Source organism: Scleropages formosus, chromosome 6 (assembly GCF_900964775.1).
Source record: "Scleropages formosus chromosome 6, fSclFor1.1, whole genome shotgun sequence".
Taxonomy (NCBI): Eukaryota; Metazoa; Chordata; class Actinopteri; order Osteoglossiformes; family Osteoglossidae; genus Scleropages; species Scleropages formosus.
The window spans coordinates 15,495,429-15,518,831 of NC_041811.1; the positions used below are offsets into that span (position 1 = coordinate 15,495,429).

A 23,403-nucleotide genomic window follows, 5' to 3' on the forward strand; every position below is an offset into this window, starting at 1 on the left:
GTTGTCCATTGCAATTCTTTGTCCTTTAAAAACACAGTTTTAGCTGAATTTTTATACATTACACTCACAGTACAATTATACATAGACGTGGAAACAGCAAAGTGAGTCCATGCAGATTAGTGATATATAATTAACGCTAGCTACAATTTCTCTGTGTTGTAAGTATAAATATTATCTCTAAAAGCAACTTTTTTTCTCCATCTTTAAATTTGGGTTCTTTCTCTTTGACTTTTCCAGCTGTAGTAATCTTAGCCACAATACATAGTCTTTGCCTGTGGCAGTCTGATGATAAGAGGCTGAAATCTCTGCCTTTGGCTTGATTCACACCCCTTGCTTCTCAGCAAAGTCCTCGCACTGCTTGTGACGAAAGAAGATGTTGGCACGTTGACTTCAAGATGCCTTTATTAACATATTGCAAGATTTCAGTTCCGACAATACACAATGTTGCATTTGGCCATCTGCTTTGCAAGCATACCCTTCCACTTTCTTTCCATTGTACTAATTTCAGGTCTTATTGGGAAGCATGCAAAATAAAGAAGGCAGAAGCAATGAGTAATTCCAAGATTGTTGTAGTTCTAGTTACTGGCATCGGGTTAAGAGGAAAAATGGCACAAAATGAGAGCTGTGCAAGATTCTATGCAAATATAGTAAAGTGCAAGCATCATTTTTAGACTGTTACCCAGTCTATAATGGATGCTTGCTGTTCCTATATGCTACTAATAATCCACATTCTGGTGGTTATATTTCAACATGAAATCACATAATAATGTGTTGGATGATGAAACCTGGTCCTCGGGGACCCTTAGCACACCACTTTCTCATTCTAGTTCATATCAGTTATATTGAGAAAATACATCAATGGTCCTCCTATACAACATATTCTTTCCCTAAAATAATATAGGAAATAAAAATAATTTTAAAATCCATTTTCCTATGTGGAAAAAAGTGAGATTGTTAACCCTGCTATTATATGCTACTTACAGCTACAGTCCTGGTAAGAGTAGCAGACACAAGATGCACGTTGACACGACATAGGAACCACACTTAAAACCATTTTAATGTTACCAGAGTGAGATACGATGGACAGTCTTCTCTGTCAACTAAATGGGTTTTTGTAATGTGTTAGATTAACAGTGTGTGCAATTCCTTTTCCTTCATTTCCACCCTTCCTGAAGCTTTCATGTCACAGTGAAGTGCTAACCCTTCCCCCCCACCTCTGACTGACACATCACTCCAGCCCTGCTGATGGTTTTCTGTTAAACAATGAGTGCTGAGATTGCGGTCACTTTCCTTGTGTTGACCCCTCCCCTGTTGGAAAATAACAGAAAATGTACACACATTAGGTTTCACTCTGTAATCCATACTCAAATCTTTTAGTCAAATCTGATTCAAACTACAGTGAAATCAGAATCTACCTCACGTGCATTTTTGTACTTGTAATAAGTACTAAGCGGTCACCATTGTCACACCTATTTTCACGTTTCAAATATTTGAATATCAGCACTAGACTTGTTTCTTTTGAACATTATTCTTTATTTAGGAGCTGCCTTTTTCCAAGGTGATTTACAAAGTTAGTCCCATACAACAATAACCTACTTAGTTATTTACTTGTTTATAAAACTGGGTATTGTTACTGTATCAACTCAGTAAAGGTAAGCACCTTGCTCGAGGGTCCTACAGCAGGAAGGGAAGTCAAACGAGGAAACTTCATATTACAAAGCAATGGCCCTAACCACTCCACAAAGCACTCTGGATTTTGTTACTTTCTGTCATTAGTGTAATCTCTGTGGGCCACTTGCCACCCTGCATTCTGTTGGAATCACTCATGTTAATGTAACAACCAAATCTATACTGGTAATCAATACTGGAATCAGCAGGTATTAACATTAAGTCCATTTCCATAATTAAAATCAGTATTTGTATCGGTGAAACCGATTTGGAGCCCTGAGACCGAGTGGTTGCCTGCCCCGTCAGTGCAGTGACCGGGGGAGATGGATGAATCGTGCGACTACGAGTGCACACCTTTGAGAGTCAGGAGTGCTCCTCTGCGCTGCCACTGAATGACCGGCTCCGGATGTGGTTCCTCAACTGCTCAATTAGCTCCGGGTTCTGCTGCTGGATCTGCTGGGCAAACTGCTGTCCTCTGCAAGGGGAAAGAGGAAGCCCGCTGGTCAAGGTGAACCTTCATCTTCCACAGCTTAACGGAATGGTTAAATCCATTGTAAAACGGGCAAAATGTTTGGCATGTAATATCCATTGGAAATCATTATTTGAACTGACACATTACCAGCAGGATGGATCTGTCCACAATTAATTTAAAGAGGGGTTCTTAACCAGGGACTTGACTTGAAAATAACCCTTTTTTTAACCAGGTCACACATTTTAATTGTAGTACAAACTCCAGAGCCACCTGTACCTTCTGTTAGTTCATTATATGCACTGTTACGAGGTGCATATATCCACATGAACCAAAAGCACAGACGAATGATCTTAACTATTTTCACATCTTGACATTCAGGGGCCTTTTCACTTCATAGCAGTGAAAGGAACACCGATGAACATGAAGTGACAAAAATTTGCTGAAATTTACTCTGCTTAATTTGCTGAATTTATTGGGTGGTAGCAGGGGGTGCGGTGGTGCAGTGGGTTGGACCACGGTCCTACTCTCCGGTGGGTCTGGGGTTCGAGTCCCGCTTGGGGTGCCTTGCGACGGACTGGTGTCCCATCCTGGGTGTGTCCCCTCCCCCTCCGGCCCTACGCTCTGTGTTGCCGGGTAGGCTCCGGTTCCCTGCGACCCTGTATGGGACAAGCGGTTCCGACAATGTGTGTGTGTTTGTTTTTCCCCAAAGAGGAAAAAAGTACAGACACACACTTTCTGAAACCGCTTGTCCCAAGCAGGGTCGCAGCAAGCCAGAGCCTAACTCAGGGCGTAAGGCTGGAGGGGGAGGGAACACACCCAGGATGGGACGCCAATCCGTCGCAAGGCACCCCGAGCAGGACTCGAACCCCAGACCCACCGGAGAGCAGGACCTGGCCAAACCCGCTGTGCTCCAACGCCCCGGGGGAAAAAGTAATGCTGTGTGATTAAAAGTTTAAAAATATTACTCTGCTTCTACTATGTATGACAAAATTTTAGGTGAAGGTAATCTCAGTGCAATAGATTGAATGCAACATTTGCTCCGAATTTACTTAAGTTCATTTTTCTACAAGAAGCTCCGTAGTTTTCATCAGGTAATTAAAGCGGTCCGTGGCCTAGAAAAGATTAAGAACCTCTGAGTTAAAGGTACATACTAAGCAAGGGCACCCTTTAACATTATCTAATTTTAGTTTGTGCTCGGGTACTGAAAAAATTTTTTAAACTTTCCCACCTAATTCCTTATTTAAAGCTGTGATCTGAATGGTTTTATCAAAACAGAACCGTTGTTTTTCGTTTAGCTCATTACTGTTATGGAGCACGGTTCAGGCGAATTGAAGTCCAGCACTCACGCTTCAATGAGGCTGGATATGTCCGACAGCCCACCCACTCCCGCAGCTGGCCCACCGACTGCATTAGACATCATCCCCGACATCCTGAGCACAGGGAGAGGAGGGCAGTCATAGCATACAAAATACAAGGATGACGGCATACTGTACCGGAAGGGCTCGGTTACACTACGACTGCAGCCCCAGAGGAATACCTCCTTTGAAAAATGATATGAAACTACTCACAGCTGCTGCACCTGTTGGTTTTGCATCACACTGGCAGCCTAAATCAAAACATCACAGTCAACTGCTGTGAGATGATACACATAATGGAAAGAAATACTGTTATCTGACAGACACAGTACAGAAACCCACACTGTAGGCCACCATTAGATCTACAGCAGCACTTGGGCACATCTGTCAACATCCAATGGTGGAAGTGGGAAACCGATGACAAATCTCGATGTTGAAACCTCATCAACCCCTCCAATGAGGCCTTTGAGTCAAGGCATCAATTTTGGAGGACATTTCCGAGAGAAACCATAATGCGGCCATGAGAAAGGTGCACCTTGACTCTGCAGGACTCACCATGCTAATGAAGGCAGGGTTGTTGATAAGACTGGCCATGTCAAAACCCAGTCCAGTGGCTGTCTGTAAAATCACACCACAGAGACACGGTGTACATACTGCAGTGTGCCGACCACCAAACAGCAACACCAACTGTACGCACAGAGCCCCATTACGCAACCTGTCCTCATTACTCACACAAATGAACACAGATAAGCAAACGCTGTCATTTGGCAAGACGACATGTCCTCCCACTTGCACAAAGTTGCAATTTTACAGTTGCAGTATTCAGTATCTACAGTACTTATAGCATATTTGTCTCTTGACATGTTATAGACCCAGTGACATCCCTGTCCAATACTGAACCCATTCCCAAAATATCTTAATAGTACTCCTCTGAATTTACCATGATCTGTTTATTTAACTGATGGTAATCTATCTTATCTGTTAAAGTGTTTCTGCAGTACTTTTTACAGAATTGTGCATCACAGCCAGAGTATTACAGGCACAGATGAAATCTCTGCTGCACATCACTGGCCCACTTACAGGACTGGAGGCCTCCTTCTGCTTCTGCTCAGCAATCTTCAGGTTGGATTTGTAGGTGTCGTTATCTGGGTCCAGCAGCAGTGCCTTCTTGAAATAAGTGATGGCCTCAGGGTACTTGTGCTTGGCTGTCAGGGCCAGCCTGGGACAGAAGGCCATAAATTGACCACATAAAGCGTTACCGTGTTAGTCAAGCTCATTGGCCGAATCGAAGGGATGCCTTTCAGAACAGCCCGCCGGTGCGATCAGGGAGCTGCCAGGAATAACTATTTACAAGCTTTGCTTTTGAAGGAGACAACAATGGGTCCGCAAAAATTAATCATGTTTGATACATTAGCAGGACTTCCATCTACAGTATGTCAGATGCAAAACAAATCTGTTTTCAGACATTTCTGTCTCATTTATATTAGTATGATTTTGAGGATAATTTAAGAAAATATTTGACATGACAGTTGCTTGTGGGTGGATTCCAGAGTGGGCTAAACGTCATCCTAGTGATCACACGGATCTGGATGAATATGGAGGTGTCAAATTCTGTAAAACTGTACTAGAATCTTGGAGAAATTCCACATATAACACTAGCGGTGATTGTTCAAATAGTTCAAATAGACTTTCTTACTGGGTTTTCTCCATCCAAACCCAATTCTGAACTTTTCGCTGAGCCTATCATTAAGTCCAAGCTTAGACTGCCCTACTTCCACTGATTATTAATGCAACACCAGTTATGCTGAATGCAGAATGGTAAGCTTTTAGAAATAACTACTGCCATTAACAAACACATGAAAGATACTTGTATACCTACTGTAGATTGTTTTAACCTGAATCATTTTAACATACATAATTTTTTCAACCTCACAAACACATGCTCTGTCTCATACTGTCGAACTGATTTTAACGATCAATTCAAAATGCAAAAAAACTGAATGAAGTTTGCCTGTGAGGCATGAGAAAAAGACATGAAAGTAGCTGAAAAGTCTGTCTCTTTGAAAGGCTTTTTTACCATCCTCTCGAGACCCACACAACAGATTTTCTACCCGGCTGGATGTTTTCAATAATAAACAGCCTGACATTATTTCCCATAGTGACAATACCAAAAACTCTAAAATTCTGGTAAGTATCTGTGTGGCAATGTGGTCTAAACAATTACACACACACACACACACACACACCATCTGAACCACTTGTCCCATATGGGGTCACGGGGAGCCAGAGCCTAACCCGGCAACACAGGGCATAAGGCCAGAGGGGGAGGGGACACACCCAGGACAGGATGCCAGTCCATCACAAGGCACCCCAAGCAGGACTCGAACCCCAGACCCACTGGAGAGCAGGACCCGGTCCAACCCACTGCGCCACCGCACCCCTATCTAAACAATTATATTTCAGAGATATTCACACATTGCAAAAATTTCATTTTGTTAAATGATGAAGCTAATCTACCAATATCAAATGCTGCTAGGAGGAAGTCAAGAGAACAGAACACTTTTTCTTGGTGCCATATTAATCCCCAGGATTAACGAATATGTACCCTTTGGATTAAGACCCTTGAGCCCCAAACTGACCCCATTCTTCCATAGGCTTTACTGTAGGTGGGATCAATCCCAATTGCTCTCTCACAGTCAACTGTTGCCTCTGTGTAGTTGCCCAGTTTGCTGTGTGCAGCAGCCCTGGGCAGAAGGAAAGAAGAGAGAGGTACATATAAGATTGCATATTTCCATGTACGCCTCATCCCTTCACTGTGGACCACTCTATGATACCTGTTACAGTAGTAGACTGCATTTCTCAGGTCCAGGTCGATGGCCTTTGTGTAGCATTCCACGGCAGAAGTATAATTCTCCTCCTTCATGTGGTTGTTCCCTGAAATGCAAGACGAGTTTAACAGAACCGTTTTTTTCTTCTAAGGGAAGCGAATGATTTCAAAAGAAATCACCGTGGTGGCGTATATTTCATGCATTGTACTAGACTGGACTTGTGGTTCTCTAACTAAAAGCCTGCGCATGTAGAATACCTTCATTCTTAAGCTGCTCTGCCCTCTCAGTGTCTTCTGGTGATGGAGAAAAGTCTGATAATGACACATTGTCATTCTGAGAAGAGATGCCACAGGAAAAAAGAAATGAGTATAGCCAACCACTATAGCATTTCGCTGTTACACGAACATGATTCTACTAATAGGAGTAAAATCCTGTCCAACAGCAACTCTGAGAAATTGTACATTGACTTTGTTCACTAAAAACCATGATGCTTCCCAACTTTCACTGAGACAAAAAAATATGAGCCAGTGTAGATGGAGCCAACTCTGACCGGACCACAGTGTTAAACCTCTACCTTGAAGATGGAGTTGAGGAAGATCTCTTTGAGCGGCAGGGGCACGGCCAGGTGGCTGTCACTGGAGTTGATCTTGAATGTGGTCTCCAGACATTGTATTGCAACTGAGTAGACACAAGTCAGGAGATTCGGCACACATAAATCACATACATAAAACTTCTCTTCAAAACTGACTGGGGAATGTTACCGGACAATGAAGAACACCAACAAAAGTAATCCATTTCTGAATTTTTCACAACAAATGTTTCTCATGAAACTATAAGGTAGAAGTATTAGACTACCTTCAAGACTTTCTTGTTCATCTGAGTTCAAAGTCCCACGGTTTGTCTGGTCACGGAGGAACTGCACAATTGAAAAGGCTAACCTCTTCTCCACTGCCATTTTCGCTGGCTTCACCAGACTCCTACTCATACAGCAAATCAGGACACAGCAATTACATAAATCAAACTCCTTGGCACTTCAGAAAATATTGGTTAAAACTTTATATGCTACATTAACACAGTACTTGGAAAAAATTAAACAAGCATCAACTCAAAGGCCAGTTGTGCTGAACCATCAAAGTTAAGATACAAACTACAGAAATGTACAAAGATTTTAAAAAATGCAATAAAATGAAAAGAACTGGAGCATAAAAGCTTTCAACAACAAATTTGTTTAGGTGATGTAGTTAAAATTTCTTCCCGAATTGTGTCTTTTACAGCATGGATGTTGAAACACGTTATATTTCAATGTTTAAGACATTGACAACAAAGCCACTGGAGGAGGTCACTTACCCTGAAGATTACTACACTGTTAGCTAAGAAAAAACAATACAGTTGTTAATATAAACTTAAAGTTGATACTGTATGGTAGGTGAACAAGAGCTGCTTAGGGCCCGAGGGCAATTTCTACTCTCGTAAAATGTGTCATTATTGGCATGAATAAACACATAAAATTTTCTCAGTACTGCCAATACCATTAACCAGTTTCAGAAAGATTTTTTAAAAATCTCTTGCTGGTAATGGTAATTATCAAAATACTGCATTGATTCCACAATCCCAGCTGAGTGTCTGCAAAACCCAGTAAAGGTGATTCAAGTAATGGCCAATGGTGACGGAATCATTTGCCACTCTTACCGGACTGCTTCCAGCATGAAACGCAAGACAACACACCGGCAATCGAGGCACAAAGATTTGCAGAAATTGCCACAGAATGTGCCTACATTTCCACATCGAATAAGGCCGGCAACCCCAGATATGAATTACAACCCCCAAGACATCATGCCTTTACAGTTATGCAAAGAAATAAAACACCCTGCAATGCACACAGATTTTGATTGGCTCTGGGCTCTCAGTTGTTTCTGTCTGCGTTCCTTCTGTGTTCTCTCCACATCTGAACCTCTGCTGTGTGTGTGTGTGTCCCAAAGATCTGCTTCTGGGGCTGATTAGTTCTTATAAATTGCTCCCCATCGGCGTGTGATCCTAGGCAACGTGAAAATGCAGCGAGCAGGGAATCGATAGCGCTGCTTTTTATATTCGTTATGTTTCCTTCACAGTGAAGGGAAAAGTGCTGTGACAGAAGTCTGGACAATTTTCAATTTCGAAGAAAGCAGAACAAGGCCTGCAGCTGTAAATCATGCCCAGACACAGTGTCAAACACCGTTTCGCAGCAGCAGGTAATGAAAGGCGAGTTCCTTTTGTTGAACCTGCGCTATTTTTATTTATTTTTTTTTAAATTTCAGTCATTAGGATGAGAAACTGGACTTCCCTGAAACGAGCCACCTGGAACCGTTACAAACCCCCGTCTGTTACATACTTTGAGCTTGATATGAATCATGCAGTGATACAATCACAATGTAACATCTGGCACGAGACAATTGTGGAAAACAAGCTGTTTCCGAGGCAGCGGTTTGGGAGATTTTATTCTGCATACGTGGCAACGAAGCGCCATGTAAACAATTGTTTTGTTTTTCTATCTTTGCCACACGAAGGTCCTGTGTACTGTACACAGGAGTCTGGCGCGGCCCTGGCTCAACACGACGAGCGCGATGCTGCAGAGGAGCGGGACACGTCTCTCGCGCGATGCGATGCCACAGAGCAGCGCGCGACCACGTCTTCTCTTGGACACGAGCCATTCGCAAACAAGGCACAGCGTTTTTTTTGTTTTTTGCTAACAAGTTCATTTCGACACGTTCGCAAGGTTCCCGTTGGAACGTCCCTCCCCTGGCCCGCACCACGCGAGCTGCAGGTACATGATGATTTTAACATCGCTGACGCTCGGCTTCGTGCCATAATCATGTCCCCAAGACACGCGCAGACCCGCGGAGCCCTGTCCGCGCGCACGCCTCTTGTCAACCACGTATATTTACGTAAGAATGCCGAAAAAAGGCAGTGTCGCCTGTAAGATGCGCGTCTAACACACCTTACACCCGCGACTTCACAGAGCTCACATTTCTGTTCTCCACATCCTCCAGAGCGGGCGCTGGGTGACCTCTGTCACCCGGGTGCATCTGTGGGTGAGGATGCTACAGACACGCACACGCACGCCCACGCCCACGCCCACGCCTACCCACCTGAAGCCCTGCTCCAAGCGGCCCCTCTACTCTGTCTCGCGAAGTTGCGGTCGATCGGCTCTTCAGCGCCTGCGCAGTCGCAGCGGAAGTGGCTCTGCTCGACACCCATATACGTTTGCGACAGCAACTGCGTCTGCTCTCACGCTGGAAGCAGCTACAAGTGCGGTCTGTCCGCGATACCTCGGTGCGCTGCACGCGTGTTCGCTGTGTTGCATGCGATGCTTTCCACACACGTTTCCGTGTTTCGAGCGCTCGCCAGGTACTGCTTATGCACTGCGGTTTTCATGCATGCATTTTGCCGCGAGCGGGTGGCATGATGTGTGAGTTGCGGCACTAAAATTAACCGTACGACCCGAAACCGAATCAAGTCCCGCGGCGTTAACGCGGCACGGTGACGGTCACACGGCCGTGGCGCGCGGGTGACTCGAGCCGGCGCTGGCAGCCCGCCAGGCAGACCCGCAGCAGGAGGAGCGCTCATTAGCAGAGACTCTCCGAATCAAATGTGTAAATGAAATTACATTACGTTAAATTAAATACCTCTAAATTACATTACTGTTGTTACATTACATTTAAATTAAAGACCTTGTTGGTGCTGGCGTCCTGCTGCGGGACTGAGAAACTCATCATCTCCGTGACTGGATTGAGTTTCAGGACTTGGCTTTGACGAAACATTACAGAGATGTATCACACAGAGGGAACGAAGGCGGTATCTGTGCCGCAAACTGTCATCACATTTTATATGTGGAAGAACGCGGAGCTGCCAAAAACAGTGTACCAGTATTACCACAGTTTATTCCATCACTACGAACGACGGCGCTCGATTACCCCCCTTGACGTTAATAAATACCGTTTTAACTATGACGCAACGCGACGACGGTGCTAGTTTCTGATCCCACACTTAATTTTCATGCTCGCTATTTCTTACATAAACAAATAATAAATTACTAACGTAAGTTTGGCAGTAAAAAGAAACTCCGGCGTCGTCTTTTTAAAATCGACGTAGCAACTCTGCTTAGCCGCGCGCTGAAATGTCATAAAGTCCAAAGTTCATTCTGCAGTAGTATGAATTATTACTGTGAGTTTTTATTATGTACAACTGTAGCTTCATTTTAGTCATTCAGGGGGTGATCCCCGAGATGTATGACGCTTTGAGAAAAGCATCTTCTAAATGAGTAAATGTAAAAAACCAAAAATATCCACAAAACAGCTACATAAAACCTTGAGTAATACTACTAGATATCTGTTACTATTGTGCACGACTTGCTTATGCATCCCATTTGCTGAATTCTTCCAGTGTTTTACATTTATCTGACACTTCTCTCCAAAGCAACTTACAATGTTAATCTACCTACAGTTATTTACCCATTTATACAGCTGGATTTACACACACACATCTTCTGAACCGCTTGTCCTATACAGGGAACCGGAGCCTAACCCAGCAACACAGGGCATAAGGCTGGAGGGGGAGGGGACACACCCAGGACAGGACGCCAGTCCATCACAAGGCACCCCAAGCAGTACTCAAACCCCAGACTCACTAGAGAGCAGGACCCAATCCAACCCACTGCACCACCACACCACCACCAGCTGGATTTACATTTATTCATTTAGCTGACACCTTTCTCCAAAGCAACTTACAATGTTAAGGTTACAATTATTTACCCATTTATACAGCTGGGTAATTTTACTGGAGCAATTGAGGGTAAGTACCTTGCTTAAGGATACTACAGCCTGAGATGAGGTTTGAACCTGCAACCTTTGGGGCCACCAGGCAGCAGCTCTAACCACTGTGGTGCCAGTGTGCCTACTTAAGCCTTAAAGAGAGTGGTGTGTAGAGGATGGTGTTCAGTGTCATGCGCACAGTCCTTGATGGGCAGCATGATGGTACTGGCTTCTTACAACATATTGGCTGGACTTGGGTTTGAGTCCAGTTTAGTCTGTGGGAACTTTACACATTCCCCTTGTATTGGTGTGAGTTTCTATTTATTCATTTAGCTGACCCCACCCCACCTTACACTGTTGAGGTACTTACAATTACCCATTTGCACAACAGTAATTTTACTGGAGCAATTACAGTAGGAACCTTCCTCAAGGGTACTACCACTGAAGGTGGGAATTGAACCTGCAACCTTTGGGTCAAAATGTAGTAGGGCTGACCACTACACTACCAGCTCTTACTGATGTGTTTTATGGGAACTGGTTGACTGTTGCCTGCAGTGTTTGTGTGGCTGAATGTGTGTTATATTGCTCTGCTGCATGTGAGAGAATGATTGTAGGGAGTTTAGTGTAGTGTATCTAGCATTGTAAATCGAATTACACAAAGATATCAGCAAAATACAAGTCATACTAATTGTAAGTTGCTTTGGAGAGAAGTATCGGCTACATGAATGCATTAATGCAAAATACTACGGTACATTGTGAAGTACACTGTTCAAAAGTGGGGTGCACAGTAACTCTTGTTAACAGTCACAGAACTCTTAGGCCATTCCTGCACAGGTGCTGACATTTCCGGGTGTCTTTTCGTTTCAGTGTGTTCCGAGCCAAATCGAGATTGAGAATGACCCTTCAAAACGGACCGGTGGTTTCTGTTGCGAATGTCTCCCTGTCGACACTTGGTAGAAACAGTCTGAGATGGGATCTCACACCTGACCAGATCAAATGCAGGACTGACAAGCTGATCCAGCGAATAAAGAAGATCTACGATAGCATTGGAGCGCTGGACCTGGATAAAGTATCCTTTGAAAACACCCTAAAGCCCCTGGCAGATGCCAAAATGGAATACACTGGTCAGTCTTTTTTTGGAGTTGGATTCGTAGTGCACGCTGCCGTTTGTGTCGCGATTGACATTGAAGTCACTTTGGAGGAAAGTGTCAGCTAAATAAATGCAAAATGGAAATTTTAGATGCCTTTATCTGTGCCATCTCAAACAGCCTAGATTTTTACATATTTCCTTTTACTGAGGTGAATGGTTTACTAAAGGTTTCAGTTTAAACTGGTTGCCTGAAGCAACTACAGTGGCTCCCCCCATCCATATCCTACAATAATGTGCTCGTCATTTCAGATAATTAAGCACGGACACCCCACTCCTGAGCGAACCCGTAATGCTCTATCTTTGCAATCTCTGCAATGCCCGAGATCAGGGATAAACCAGCCAAGCAAACGCACCAGAGAACTGCAAGACAGCCACCATTTTGCATACACAATAAGTTGCAAGATCTGTTCATTACCTAATTTGTGGAAAAAAGAGCCACCTGTAAATGATCAGCAGTACCCCATGCCTGCATTTTCTGCTCAGCAGGCTTCCTTCTCTCACAGCATGGAATTTACTGTGTATTTCAGTGTCGAGACATGTTCTGGATTTCCCTCAGTATGTCTCGCCATGCAGCCGAGCGCGCTCTGCTAGCACGGAAGCAGACAAAAAACTGTCTGAGTTCGATGTGGAAATGAGCATGAGAAATGATGTATTCCAGCGACTCCTGGCTTTGCAGGTATGGTGAGAAAAGGAAATGCAATCCTCTGTGTTCTTTTGAATTCAGTCAGATCAGTACTACATTATTTACATGCCTCATTTAGCAGACATACTTATCTTTATTTAGCAGGCAATACTTTTTGCCTATTTGACACTCCCTTTTTGAGGATGATACTGTCACACTTCAAACAAATAATTCTTTTGGCTGTTATCATAGTAGTGTCATAATAGATTACTGCCATACTGTAATCTGTGATTGGCAAGGGCTTGAAGTAAATTAAGAAAATTTGTGTGTAATCGACACTGCTCTGATTTCATAAGTAGTGCAGCATTACCTTTCACTGCGCAAATGGCAGACAAATGTAAAGGGTCTTAAAATTCTCTTAACTCTGAAATTAAATATTTTACAAGACCACATTTAAAACATTGGTTTCCGCCCTATCTCTTCCGTGAAGCCCACCATCAATGTGTAATGTCCTGTTTATAACAGTACCTCATAAGTTAGTTTTTTTTTGTCCTTCCTTTGTTGTGCTCTTGATCTTTCAGTCCGTAGCCTTTTGTTCAATAATACCGTCATACTGAGCATATTCAAGGTCATCCAAGGGCAGCTAAAGTGCTTGCTGTCTCTTTGGGGCCTTTAGGCAGCTTGCATCTCGGTGACAGCTGCTTCAGCAGTGGTGAGAAGTGTAAATCTAGTAGCCTAAATGCTGGGCTGTCTTTCAGCAGTGGGTGGATTGTCCAGGGTCAGGCTGACTATGTTGGGAAAGAACAAACAGGTACCATTTGAGTATTTACATGAATACAGATGATTTATGCTTTGCTATTTCTAAAGAATTTTGAGATGTTTTCATGAAATATGGGTTACTGAATAAATCTTCTGACTGAAATATTTTAAAACTCTTCAGATGGTGGCAGTTGTTGAAAGTTTCCGCATCAGCACGGTCTTGAGGAATAATTCTGAAAGTTGCAGTTAAGGTGGTTAAGATCGGTGTTTTGGGTTTCTCGGTTTCACAAATAAGCTCTTTCATACAGTGTCTCGTGTTTTGCTGTTTTTCATAGAAGCAGCTAAATGATCTTAAGCCCGAGGCAAAGAGATTAATGGAGCGGCTCATTAACCTGGGGAGACGAAAGGGACTGCATCTGCCAAAGAACATACAAGAGGTGCAGAATGTATTAAGAAAATAATGCAGCAGCCAGTGTACAATGTAATATGTTTGGATTTATTCTTCAGTTCTTGCTAATTTTTACAAAGGAAAGTTGTATTCAATTGGTGGTTTTTATGAAAAATATCAGTAACACCATCTGCTTTATGTGATATTTTAAAATAAAACATGAGGTACAGAGATCCGGTTGAGAAGGAATTTGCAATTTTTCCTTGTGTTTTGTGCAAGATGTATAAAGCAGGTTTCCTTTCTCACAATTGTTGGCATACATGCTTGTGTTCATATTGCCTAGGAGATCAAGTCAATTTCCAAGCTGATAAGCAAACTCTCCATTGATTTCAACAAGAACCTGAATGAAGACAACACTTATCTACTATTTGGTGAAGATGAACTAGGTAGGCATGAATAAAATTGCTGTAAGTAGCTCACATGACAAAAGTGGTGCCTTGAAATTTAAGAGTGAATAATGTGCTGTAGAAATTTTGTGTTTTCTTATATAATGCTTTTGCATTTTCTCAATGAGATGGCATGTCAGAGAGCTACATGAATGGTCTGGAAAAGACAGAAGATGGCCTCTTCAAAGTCACCCTCAAGTACCCTCATTACTTTCCTCTAATGAAGAGATGCTGTGTCCCTGAGACTAGGCAGAAGATGGAAATTGCCTTCCACAGCAGGTGTAAGGAGGTGAGGAGCTGCATGTTTGGTATACACACTGACTGCTATACTAATAATGGACTGTGTTCTATTATTAGAAAGCAAATTTATTAATTTGCCTTTGTAAAGTGTCATATATGTGATATGCTGTTGTGTTTCTTATCCTTCAAAATCTGGTCAATTTGGATTTATTCATTTTATTTAAAAAAAAAAATGCAAATAAGCAATGATTTTTCTGGAACAAAAGTAGTGCTTGACCTGGAATTATATAATTTCATTGATTTTAGCTGGCACTTTTCTCAAATAATTTACAATATTATATAATCTAAGGTAATACACTCACCGGCCACTTTATTATTACACCTGTTCAACTGCTTGTGAACGCAAATATCAAATCAGCCAGTCACATGGCAGCATCTCAGTGCATTTAGGCATGTAGACATGGTCAAAACAATCTGCTGAAGTTCAAACTCAGAATCAGAATGGGGAAGACAGGTGATTTAAGTGACTTTGAACGTGGCATGGTTGTTGGTGCCAGACGGGCTGGTCTGAGTATTTCAGAAACTGCCAATCTACTGGAATTTTCACGCACAACCATCTCTAGGGTTTACAGAGAATGGTCAGAAAAAGAGAAAATATCCAGTGAGCGGCAGTTCTGTGGGCGAAAATGCCTTGTTGATGCCAGAGGTCAGAGGAGAATGACCAGACTGGTTTGAGCTGATAGAAAGGGAATAGTAACTCAAATAGCCACTCATTGCAACCGAGGTATTCAGAAGAGCATCTCTGAATGCACAACACATCGAGCCTTGAAGCAGATGGGCTACAGCAGCAGAAGACCACACCGGGTACCACTCCGGTCAGCTAAGAACAGGAAACTGAGGCTACAATTCACACAGGCTCACCAAAATTGGACAATAGAAGATTGGAAAAACGTTGCCTGGTCTGATGAGTCTCGATTTCTGCTACGACATTCAGATGGTAGGGTCAGAATTTGGCGTAAACCACATGAAAGCATGGATCCATCCTGCCTTGTATCAGCGGTTCAGGCTGGTGGTGGTGGTGTAATGGTGTGGGAGATATTTTCTTGGCACGCTTTGGGCCCCTTAGTACCAACTGAGCATCGTTTAAACGCCACAGCCTACCTGTGTATTGTTGCTGACCATCTCCATCCCTTTATGACCACAGTGTACCTATCTTCTGATGGCTATTTCCAGCAGGATAACGTGCCATGTTACAAAGCTCAGATCATCTCAGACTGGTTTCTTGAACATGACAAGAGTTCACTATACTCAAATGGCCTCTATAGTCACCAGATCTCAATCCAATAGAGCATCTTTGGGATGTGGTGGAATGGGAGATTCGCATCATGGATGTGCAGCCGACAGAGCTGCAGCAACTGTGTGATGCTATCATGTCAATATGGACCAAAATCTCTGAGGAATGTTTCCAGCACTGTGTTGAATCTATGCCACAAAGAATTAAGGCAGTTCTGAAGGCAAAAGGGGGTCCAACCCAGTACTAGCAAGGTGTACCTAATAAAGTGGCCGGTGAGTGTATATGACTTGTAAACTACAGAATAGTGAGGTGCACTGAAATAAGATGTCAGTCTTCTATGTTTAGGGGCCCACTTAACATGGTGCTAGTCAGCTTCTCCTTGTACTCATCTATCAGTAGGTCACCTGTTGTAACCAACTGTAATTTTTTTTTTGGTCTACTCTAAACTATGAACCATTGGGGACCAAAGCCAAATTCCTTGTATGTGTGTGCATACTTGGCCAAATAAATTGGATTCTGATTCTGACAACGCTCTGTCTCACTGTTCTGCAGGTGAACACAGTCATCTTGGAGCAACTCATCTCACTGAGAGCCAAGATGGCCAAGTTCCTTGGCTTTAACACCTATGCTGACTATGTGCTTGAAATGAACATGGCTAAGAACAGCACCAACGTTGCCCACTTTCTTGGTATGCTGTCCTAAGTGGAATTCAAAGAAACATTTAACCTGTCATGAATTAGCTGTTAGACAAAGACTGACCTTTTGTAGTGTTTTTGCTGGATTGTAGGAGAAGATTAGGTTCTGTTGGTATTAGGACAATAGTCCTTTGACTGTCTTGTATGCCTGAGAGCTATTAGTGAAGATAAGTGAGTCGTCTAGTGACAGACTTCTTGATGGGGGAAGAATTAACAGGGAGCTAGAAAATTTCAGTCTTGGAAAGATTTAGTTACAGGCGGTGATCAGTCATTATGGCATATATGTTAGAGAGAAGGCCAAGTACGGAGCCCTGTGGTATACATGTTGAGACATTTTGAGGGGCAGAGAGGGAGCTACACCAAACTTCCTGATAAGACCTATCTGACAGGTGCAATTCAAACAATTTCAGTGATAGTCTTTGATGCCAAGTCCTTCTAGCAAGGTTAGGAAAATCCAGTGGTTGACTGTACTGAATGCAGTGGAGAGATCAAAAAAAAATGAGAACAGAAAAGAGGGAGGCACTGAATGTAAACAGCATGCTCAAGGGTTTTTAAAAAAGTGTAGGGAGGCTTATTTGCAATTCTGGCCTGAGTTTGAGTTCACAGAAGGTTTCTCAAACATGTTGAGATATGGCCAGTTTTGAAGGCAAATGGGAAGCAACCAGATGGAAGAGAGGAATTGAAGATGGATGAAATAAGGAATTAGTTGCAGGTAGATGGTTCTTAAAATAGAAGGGGGAATGGGGTCAGGAGGGCAGGTGGTGGTTCATTTTGCTTTGAAAAAAATGTGATATGTTTTGCAGTGAAGGTGGAAAGAGGGAGTTGTAGAAAAAGGGTCAAATAACATAGGGATTATTGGATGATGACTATTTGTCAAGAAAAAATGTTTTTCCAGCAGACTGGGTAAAAGCCAGGAGGTTCTTATAAGATGTTAAGTCCATGGAATATTTGGATATCAAACACTTCTGCAGAGCTGCACAAAGTTTTCATCTGTTAGAGTGAGAAGCATCAGACAACCATGGACTGAAGGTGGGACTTGCTGGTTTACAGTTAAAAGGGCAGACAGTCAAAGAGACAAAGAATATCACTGGCACTATCAGTGGGTAGGACAGCAGATTAAAGGAGAATTATGACAGGACAACTAAAGAGAGGGCTGGAAGAAGGGATGGAAACTGAAACTTTACTATCCATGGAATAGGTCATTTGATTTTCGTTTTGGGATAATGATGTAAATGTGAAATACCTGTGGAACAGCTGTTTGTTTTTGGCCTATGAAATGAGAAGAGGGAGAAAAAATGAACCGAAAAGACCAATAAGAAAGTAGAAACACTGAGATTCATTGAAGCTTTCAGTAGCAGCATTTTAAGATATACCACTGGCAACACAGTGAGTTACTTATGAAAAAGTGTGTGACTGGGTGTGCTGCATGACAGATGAGTTCTGGAAGACACTGAAGCCAGTGGGAAATCAGGAGAGGCAATATATCCTGGAGCTGAAGAGGGCGGAGAGTGAGCGGCTGGGGCGCGAATTTGATGGGGAGATCCACGCCTGGGATATGCTGTACTACATGAACCAGGTGGAGCAGGTCAAGTTTGCTGTGGACAAGGACAAGCTGATCAAGTACTTTCCCCTGGAGGTGGTCACAGAGGGGCTGCTGGGCATTTATCAGGACCTTCTGGGCCTAACTTTCAAGCAGGTACACAATGCCCATGTCTGGCATGACAGTGTGAGGCTCTACTTTGTCCTGGACACAGCCTCAGGGGAAGAAATAGGACAGTTCTACTTGGACTTGCATCCTAGGTAATTTGTACCTCTAAACTTCTTGTCAGTCTTGAGAAATGTGGAGGCAAAACCATTATAAATGTAAAGACCAAATATCCATTATAATGACTTGTACAGTTGCTATGGAAGCAACATTAATGATTCTCCAGGTGCTTGTTTTCTTTGTTGCTTTGCCATTAAGTGAAGTTAAGCATAGATGTAGTAATGAAGCAAAAGCCTTGCACTTAAGGTGGGTAAGAGGTATGTAGCACCTTCTTAAAACCTTAATTTTAAATGGAAAGCAGGTATAAAATTAGCAGGTTTCTTAGAGATGGTGTTCTGTTGAACAACAATGAATTGCAGTAGACTGGCATGGAGTTCACAGTTCACGTAGAAGTATGACCTGTTTTCATACAGAGAGGGGAAATACGGTCATGCAGCCTGCTTCAGCCTCCAGCCAGGTTGTTTGGGACCGGATGGTGAGCGCAGACTGCCGGTGGCAGCCATGGTGGCCAATTTCACAAAGCCCACAATCAGCTTGCCATCGCTGCTGCAGCACCACGAAGTGGAGACCTTCTTCCATGAGTTTGGTCATGTGATGCATGAGATCTGCACCAGAGTATGCACTCCTGGCTATACTCTTTGAAATTGTAGTGGACTCTCCACACACTGGTGGGTACAGTTTACCTGATGCCACAGGGGTCCAAGAATGCTTCTGCCTCAGTGCCATTCTTGAAAAACATTCTTTTAATTCAGCCGTACTCTTCCAAGATTTGAAGGCATAGGATTACGTATGCATCATATTAAACCACTGATGCCAAACAAACAAGGTGCTTGAGTAGCTCTGTATTCCTGATTTGGTTGCACTTTTTGATGATCAGGTATGTCACCTGCAAGGTTGCTGGTTTAAATACCAGGAAGTGCCATAATACACATATACAGTATCCATTCATTAGAGGATTTATTGTAGAAGTTCAAACCTGAGTTGCTGTAGGTAACAAATGATCACAAATGAAATTACTATTAACCTTTGTTTAACTGATATGTGGGGGGTGCGGTGGTGCAGTGGGTTTGGCCGGGGCCTGCTCCCTGACGGGTCTGGGTTTCGAGTCCCGCTTGGGGTGCCTTGTGACGGGCTGGCGTCCCGTCCTGGGTGTGTTCCCTCCCCCTCCAACCCTGCACCCTGTGTTGCTAGGCTCCGGTTCACCGCGACCCCGCTTGGGACAAGTGCTTTCAGACTGTGTGTGTGTAACTGGTACCTTTTCTCCAACTTGTACTGTAATACTAGGTTGGTACAGTAAGAAGCTTACTATTAGTTACCCATTTTGTATAACTGGGTACTCTTACTGTACTAATTCAGAATGAGTATTTTGTTTAAGCATACTTCAGCAAGAAGGGGCATTTCAATTTGGACTTTTAGCTTGCAAGGTGTTGGCCCTAACCTCTTTGCTACCTGCTGTGTATGTGTGTTCTTCCCTCCTGCAGGTGGAATTTGCTGAATTCAGCGGGACACTGGTAGAAACGGATTTTGTGGAGGTGCCCTCTCAGACACTAGAGAATTGGGTGTGGGAGAAAGAACCACTGCAGAGGATGTCCCGACACTACAAGCATGGCAGTGCCATCCCAGATAGTCTGCTGGACAGGCTCATAGCCTCCAGAGTGGCTAATACAGGTCTGGTACTGCAGAATTAATTTAATTTAACTTGATTTAATGTAAACAATTTATTTTCGGAATTACTAAGCCATTTTAAAATTCCATTTTATACCATTTACGTAATACTGACCTCTTGTTGGCCAAGTGGTATTGAGCTGTCAGTACTGCTTTTTATTTGCACACTTTGCACTCTTCAGGTTGTCCTTGACTTTCGGTGTGTGACTTACAATGACTGTCCCATCAACCTTATGAAATTATTTTTGAGTCCCAATGGAGGTCCACTGGACAGCTGCTCCCTCTGTTGTACAGTAACACCAGCTGGCTGCACTGCCATATTTCTTATTGACTCAATCAGTGAATCTATCAGTAATTCTGCTTTATTTACAGAAAAATTGTAATATCATTCAAATTTTTTAGAATGTAAACGTTCTGGTAGTGCAGAAAGGAACCTGTGAATGTGTGAAATTCATGGAAAATTCCCAAAACCCTATTATACAACGTATCATTCGTGCATGTTAATTGTTTATATATTCTTTTCGGTTTATATAATATAAGGGGACTTGCAACATACTGTGAGGTCATTGGAACAGAACCCTGTTGTAAGTCAAGAACTACCTGTACTTATTTGTAATATTTATTCCAGTCTCCTCCTGTAATGTCTGTGCTGCTGTACCCTTGCGCAATTTCCCTTTGAACCAGTAAAGTTTTATTTGTCTCTGTTGTCTATTTAATCTATTGCAATCCAGCTGATATAACTAAATATTTATACAGTGATGTTACTAGTTTTTTTTTAGTCTTTGGCCTAACTGGAATAACACAACTTGTTCAGAAATTCATTAATTCATTTATCTGTTTGATACAGGACTTATGAACCTGCGTCAGGTAGTCCTCAGCAAAGTGGACCAGTCTTTCCACACAAAGTCTAGTGCCAACACTGCAGAGGAGTTTGCCCGGCACTGCAAAGACATCCTGGGGATCCCAGCAACTCCAGGTGTTATGATTTTACTATACACTTTCACACTGTGAAACATGGCCTCTGCCCAGGACATTGCTCTATTGGGTTTTATTTAATATTTGAATGAACAATGCTATTTGAGATTCAAGAGTTTGTCATATGTACAGTAAACCATTCGTTACACCATACAATGAAATTCTTACTCTGTGAATGCTCTCAGCAGCCTCTGACATAAATTATAAGGACACAAGGAAAGAAAACACAAGGCGTAAATCACAAATTTACAAAATTACTATTAGTGCAAAAATCCAAGAAATTAAATTATAAGCATATATAAAGTGTGCAGTGTGCAATGTAAACATGGAAGACGTACATGTGCAAAGTCCTGCAGAGGTCGATTGGGTCTATTTGCAGTTGAAAGGGGGTATGCGTTTGTGTGCGCAAGGTATGCGAACGTAGTCTGTGGTCTCTGATGCTATTGGCGTTGTGGATGTGTATGTGTTTGTGGGAAGGATGGGGTAGTTCACACCTCTAAGGCTCAGAGGGTAACCTGTGTCTGCCGTGATGGGTGGAGAGGCAGTGGATGGGTGTCGTTCACAAGCCTGATGGCCTGTGGGTAAAAACTGTTTTTCAGCCTTGAAGTTCTGGCTTTAACACACCTGTAGCATCTGCCTGATGGTAAGGGTGTGAAAAGGCTGTGCTGGGGGTGACTGTTGTCCTTGATGATGTTAATGGCTCTCCTGATGATTCTGGCCTGGTAGAGGCTCTCCAGTGATGGTAAGGACATTCCAGAGATGGTTTGAGCAGCTTTCATCAATCGCTGTAGCGCCTTACGATCCTGTACTGTGCAGCTTCCAAACCACACTGTGATAGAGCTGGTGAGGACGCTCTCAATTGCACACCTATAGAAGCTTCTGAGGATTCGGCTTGGCATGCCAAATTTCCTCAGCCTTCTCAGGAAGTGCAGACGCTGATGTGATTTCTTGACCAGATGTGTAGTGTTGTGAGACCAGGTGAGATCTTCATTAATGTGAACACCCAGGAAAATGAGTAATGATTTAACGCATAATGTTATGAATGAAATGAAGTATAGACTTTTGCGGCTCTACTTTTGAGAGCTGGTTGGTCAAAAATCCATGGATTAAGGAGGTAGTAAGCAAGCAGGTACTATAACTTTGCATTTACTATTCTTCAGGAACAAACATGACTGCCAGTTTCAGTCATCTAGCAGGGGGTTATGATGGGCAGTACTACAGCTACCTGTGGAGTGAGGTCTTCTCCATGGACATCTTCTTTAGCCGCTTCAAGAAGGAGGGAATTATGAATCCAAAGGTAAAATGGTCATGCATTGGACATTTACATGTCTTCCACTCAAATACTGTCTAGTAAAAATCCTTCCCACATACATGCACCTTAGCTTCATGTTGGCAATAAACAAAGGGTTACTTATGATTTGTGCTGACATGGGAGGCCACTGACTGTGCTTTTGTTCTTCCCAGGTGGGAATGGAGTACAGGAAGGTCATCCTGGAAGCGGGTGGCTCTGTAGATGGAGTGGACATGCTTAAGGAGTTCCTCGGCCGTGAGCCGTCTCAGACCGCCTTCTTCCATTGCAAGGGTTTGACCAAGCTGGAGAGTCCACACAACTCACACTGAAACAGCATTACTGTGAAAACAGTAATACATACATTTAATAATCATTGTAGAAATTCAAGACATTATGCAGAGATAACTGTTGCCATAAGGCATTATATTTTACTTGTGCTTAGAAGTCAACCCAGTAGTAAGGTTTTCAAGAATCATACACCACAAATTCCTTGTATGTGTGAACATACTTGGCAATAAAGCTCATTCTGATTCTACAGTATGTATAGTCTGTACTGTATATAGGTAAGGTTATATAATGAATTATTTGTCAGAACATTACAATTACATTAATACAATTTTTTGATTGGGGGTTGTACCAATTTTTACTATTTACCTCAACTTATTTTTGTACTTGTTTGTGAGATTTAAATTATCCAAGGTTTCGTTGTACCAGTTTATTGCTGTGTCAACTTCCAGCAGGGGGAGACAGATATCTATTAAAGAAGGAGATTAAAAATACTAATTTAAGGAAATCTTTACAAAACAGATGCCAAAATTACTTTTTTCGTGCTGAGAAAAATATTTCTGTATTACACTGTATTAACGTCAGATCCTTTATATCGCTCAAAGCTGGGCTTTTTCCAGTTTTCATCTCATCCCATGCTTGCCAATAAATGACCTGATACTCATCCTTGCAATTGCATGTTTATTAAGTAGGTAAAATGGCACTGCAGTTTCAACAT

The 23,403-nt window shown here is 42.7% G+C and overlaps 2 protein-coding genes across 6 annotated transcripts; one reads left to right on the plus strand and one right to left on the minus strand.

The window, feature by feature from the left end:
• Window positions 1–403: 403 nt before the first annotated feature.
• Window positions 404–9,521, minus strand: sgtb (small glutamine rich tetratricopeptide repeat co-chaperone beta). 4 transcript variants are annotated; one of them, XM_018744909.2, is made up of 13 exons: window positions 9,449–9,507; window positions 7,671–7,693; window positions 7,179–7,300; window positions 6,898–7,001; window positions 6,581–6,656; window positions 6,330–6,429; window positions 6,135–6,239; window positions 4,576–4,714; window positions 4,051–4,113; window positions 3,709–3,746; window positions 3,487–3,570; window positions 2,023–2,143; window positions 404–1,308 (listed from the first exon to the last, which is right to left on the minus strand). In XM_018744909.2, the coding sequence occupies exons 3-12, from the start codon at window positions 7,276–7,278 to the stop codon at window positions 2,032–2,034; spliced, it is 921 nt and encodes a 306-aa protein (XP_018600425.1). In that variant the 5' UTR covers window positions 7,279–7,300; window positions 7,671–7,693; window positions 9,449–9,507; the 3' UTR covers window positions 404–1,308; window positions 2,023–2,031. The 4 variants fall into 4 exon arrangements, with proteins under 4 accessions (XP_018600425.1, XP_018600426.1, XP_018600424.1 ...); XM_018744910.2 differs by lacking the exon at window positions 9,449–9,507 and adding an exon at window positions 9,298–9,413; XM_018744908.2 differs by lacking the exon at window positions 7,671–7,693 and having other exon boundaries at window positions 9,449–9,521.
• A 46-nt stretch (window positions 9,522–9,567) lies between these two features.
• nln (neurolysin (metallopeptidase M3 family)) lies at window positions 9,568–23,322 on the plus strand. 2 transcript variants are annotated; one of them, XM_018744906.2, is made up of 13 exons: window positions 9,568–9,632; window positions 11,978–12,234; window positions 12,788–12,936; window positions 13,977–14,078; window positions 14,373–14,475; window positions 14,604–14,764; window positions 16,562–16,697; window positions 18,138–18,504; window positions 18,883–19,084; window positions 19,951–20,137; window positions 20,982–21,110; window positions 22,270–22,406; window positions 22,574–23,322. In XM_018744906.2, exons 2-13 carry the CDS (start codon window positions 12,006–12,008, stop codon window positions 22,727–22,729), a joined length of 2,058 nt encoding a protein of 685 aa, XP_018600422.2. In that variant the 5' UTR covers window positions 9,568–9,632; window positions 11,978–12,005; the 3' UTR covers window positions 22,730–23,322. The 2 variants fall into 2 exon arrangements, with proteins under 2 accessions (XP_018600422.2, XP_018600421.2); XM_018744905.2 differs by lacking the exon at window positions 9,568–9,632 and adding an exon at window positions 9,636–9,707.
• Window positions 23,323–23,403: the final 81 nt, after the last annotated feature.

Bases quoted from the DNA above. Each gene is read 5' to 3' on its own strand.
- sgtb (XM_018744907.2), bottom strand. From the start codon at position 7,308: ATGAGTAGGAGTCTGGTGAAGCCAGCGAAAATGGCAGTGGAGAAGAGG. The intron at 6,430-6,580 runs GTATTCTACATG...CTTGCATTTCAG, and splicing joins AGAGCAGCTTAAGAATGAAG to GGAACAACCACATGAAGGAG. The intron at 4,715-6,134 runs GTCAGTTTGGGG...CTTCTGTCCCAG, and splicing joins AAAGCCTATGGAAGAATGGG to GCTGGCCCTGACAGCCAAGC.
- nln (XM_018744905.2), top strand. From the start codon at position 9,667: ATGCTTTCCACACACGTTTCCGTGTTTCGAGCGCTCGCCAG. The intron at 18,505-18,882 runs GTAATTTGTACC...GTTTTCATACAG, and splicing joins TACTTGGACTTGCATCCTAG to AGAGGGGAAATACGGTCATG. The intron at 19,085-19,950 runs GTATGCACTCCT...TCCCTCCTGCAG, and splicing joins TGCATGAGATCTGCACCAGA to GTGGAATTTGCTGAATTCAG.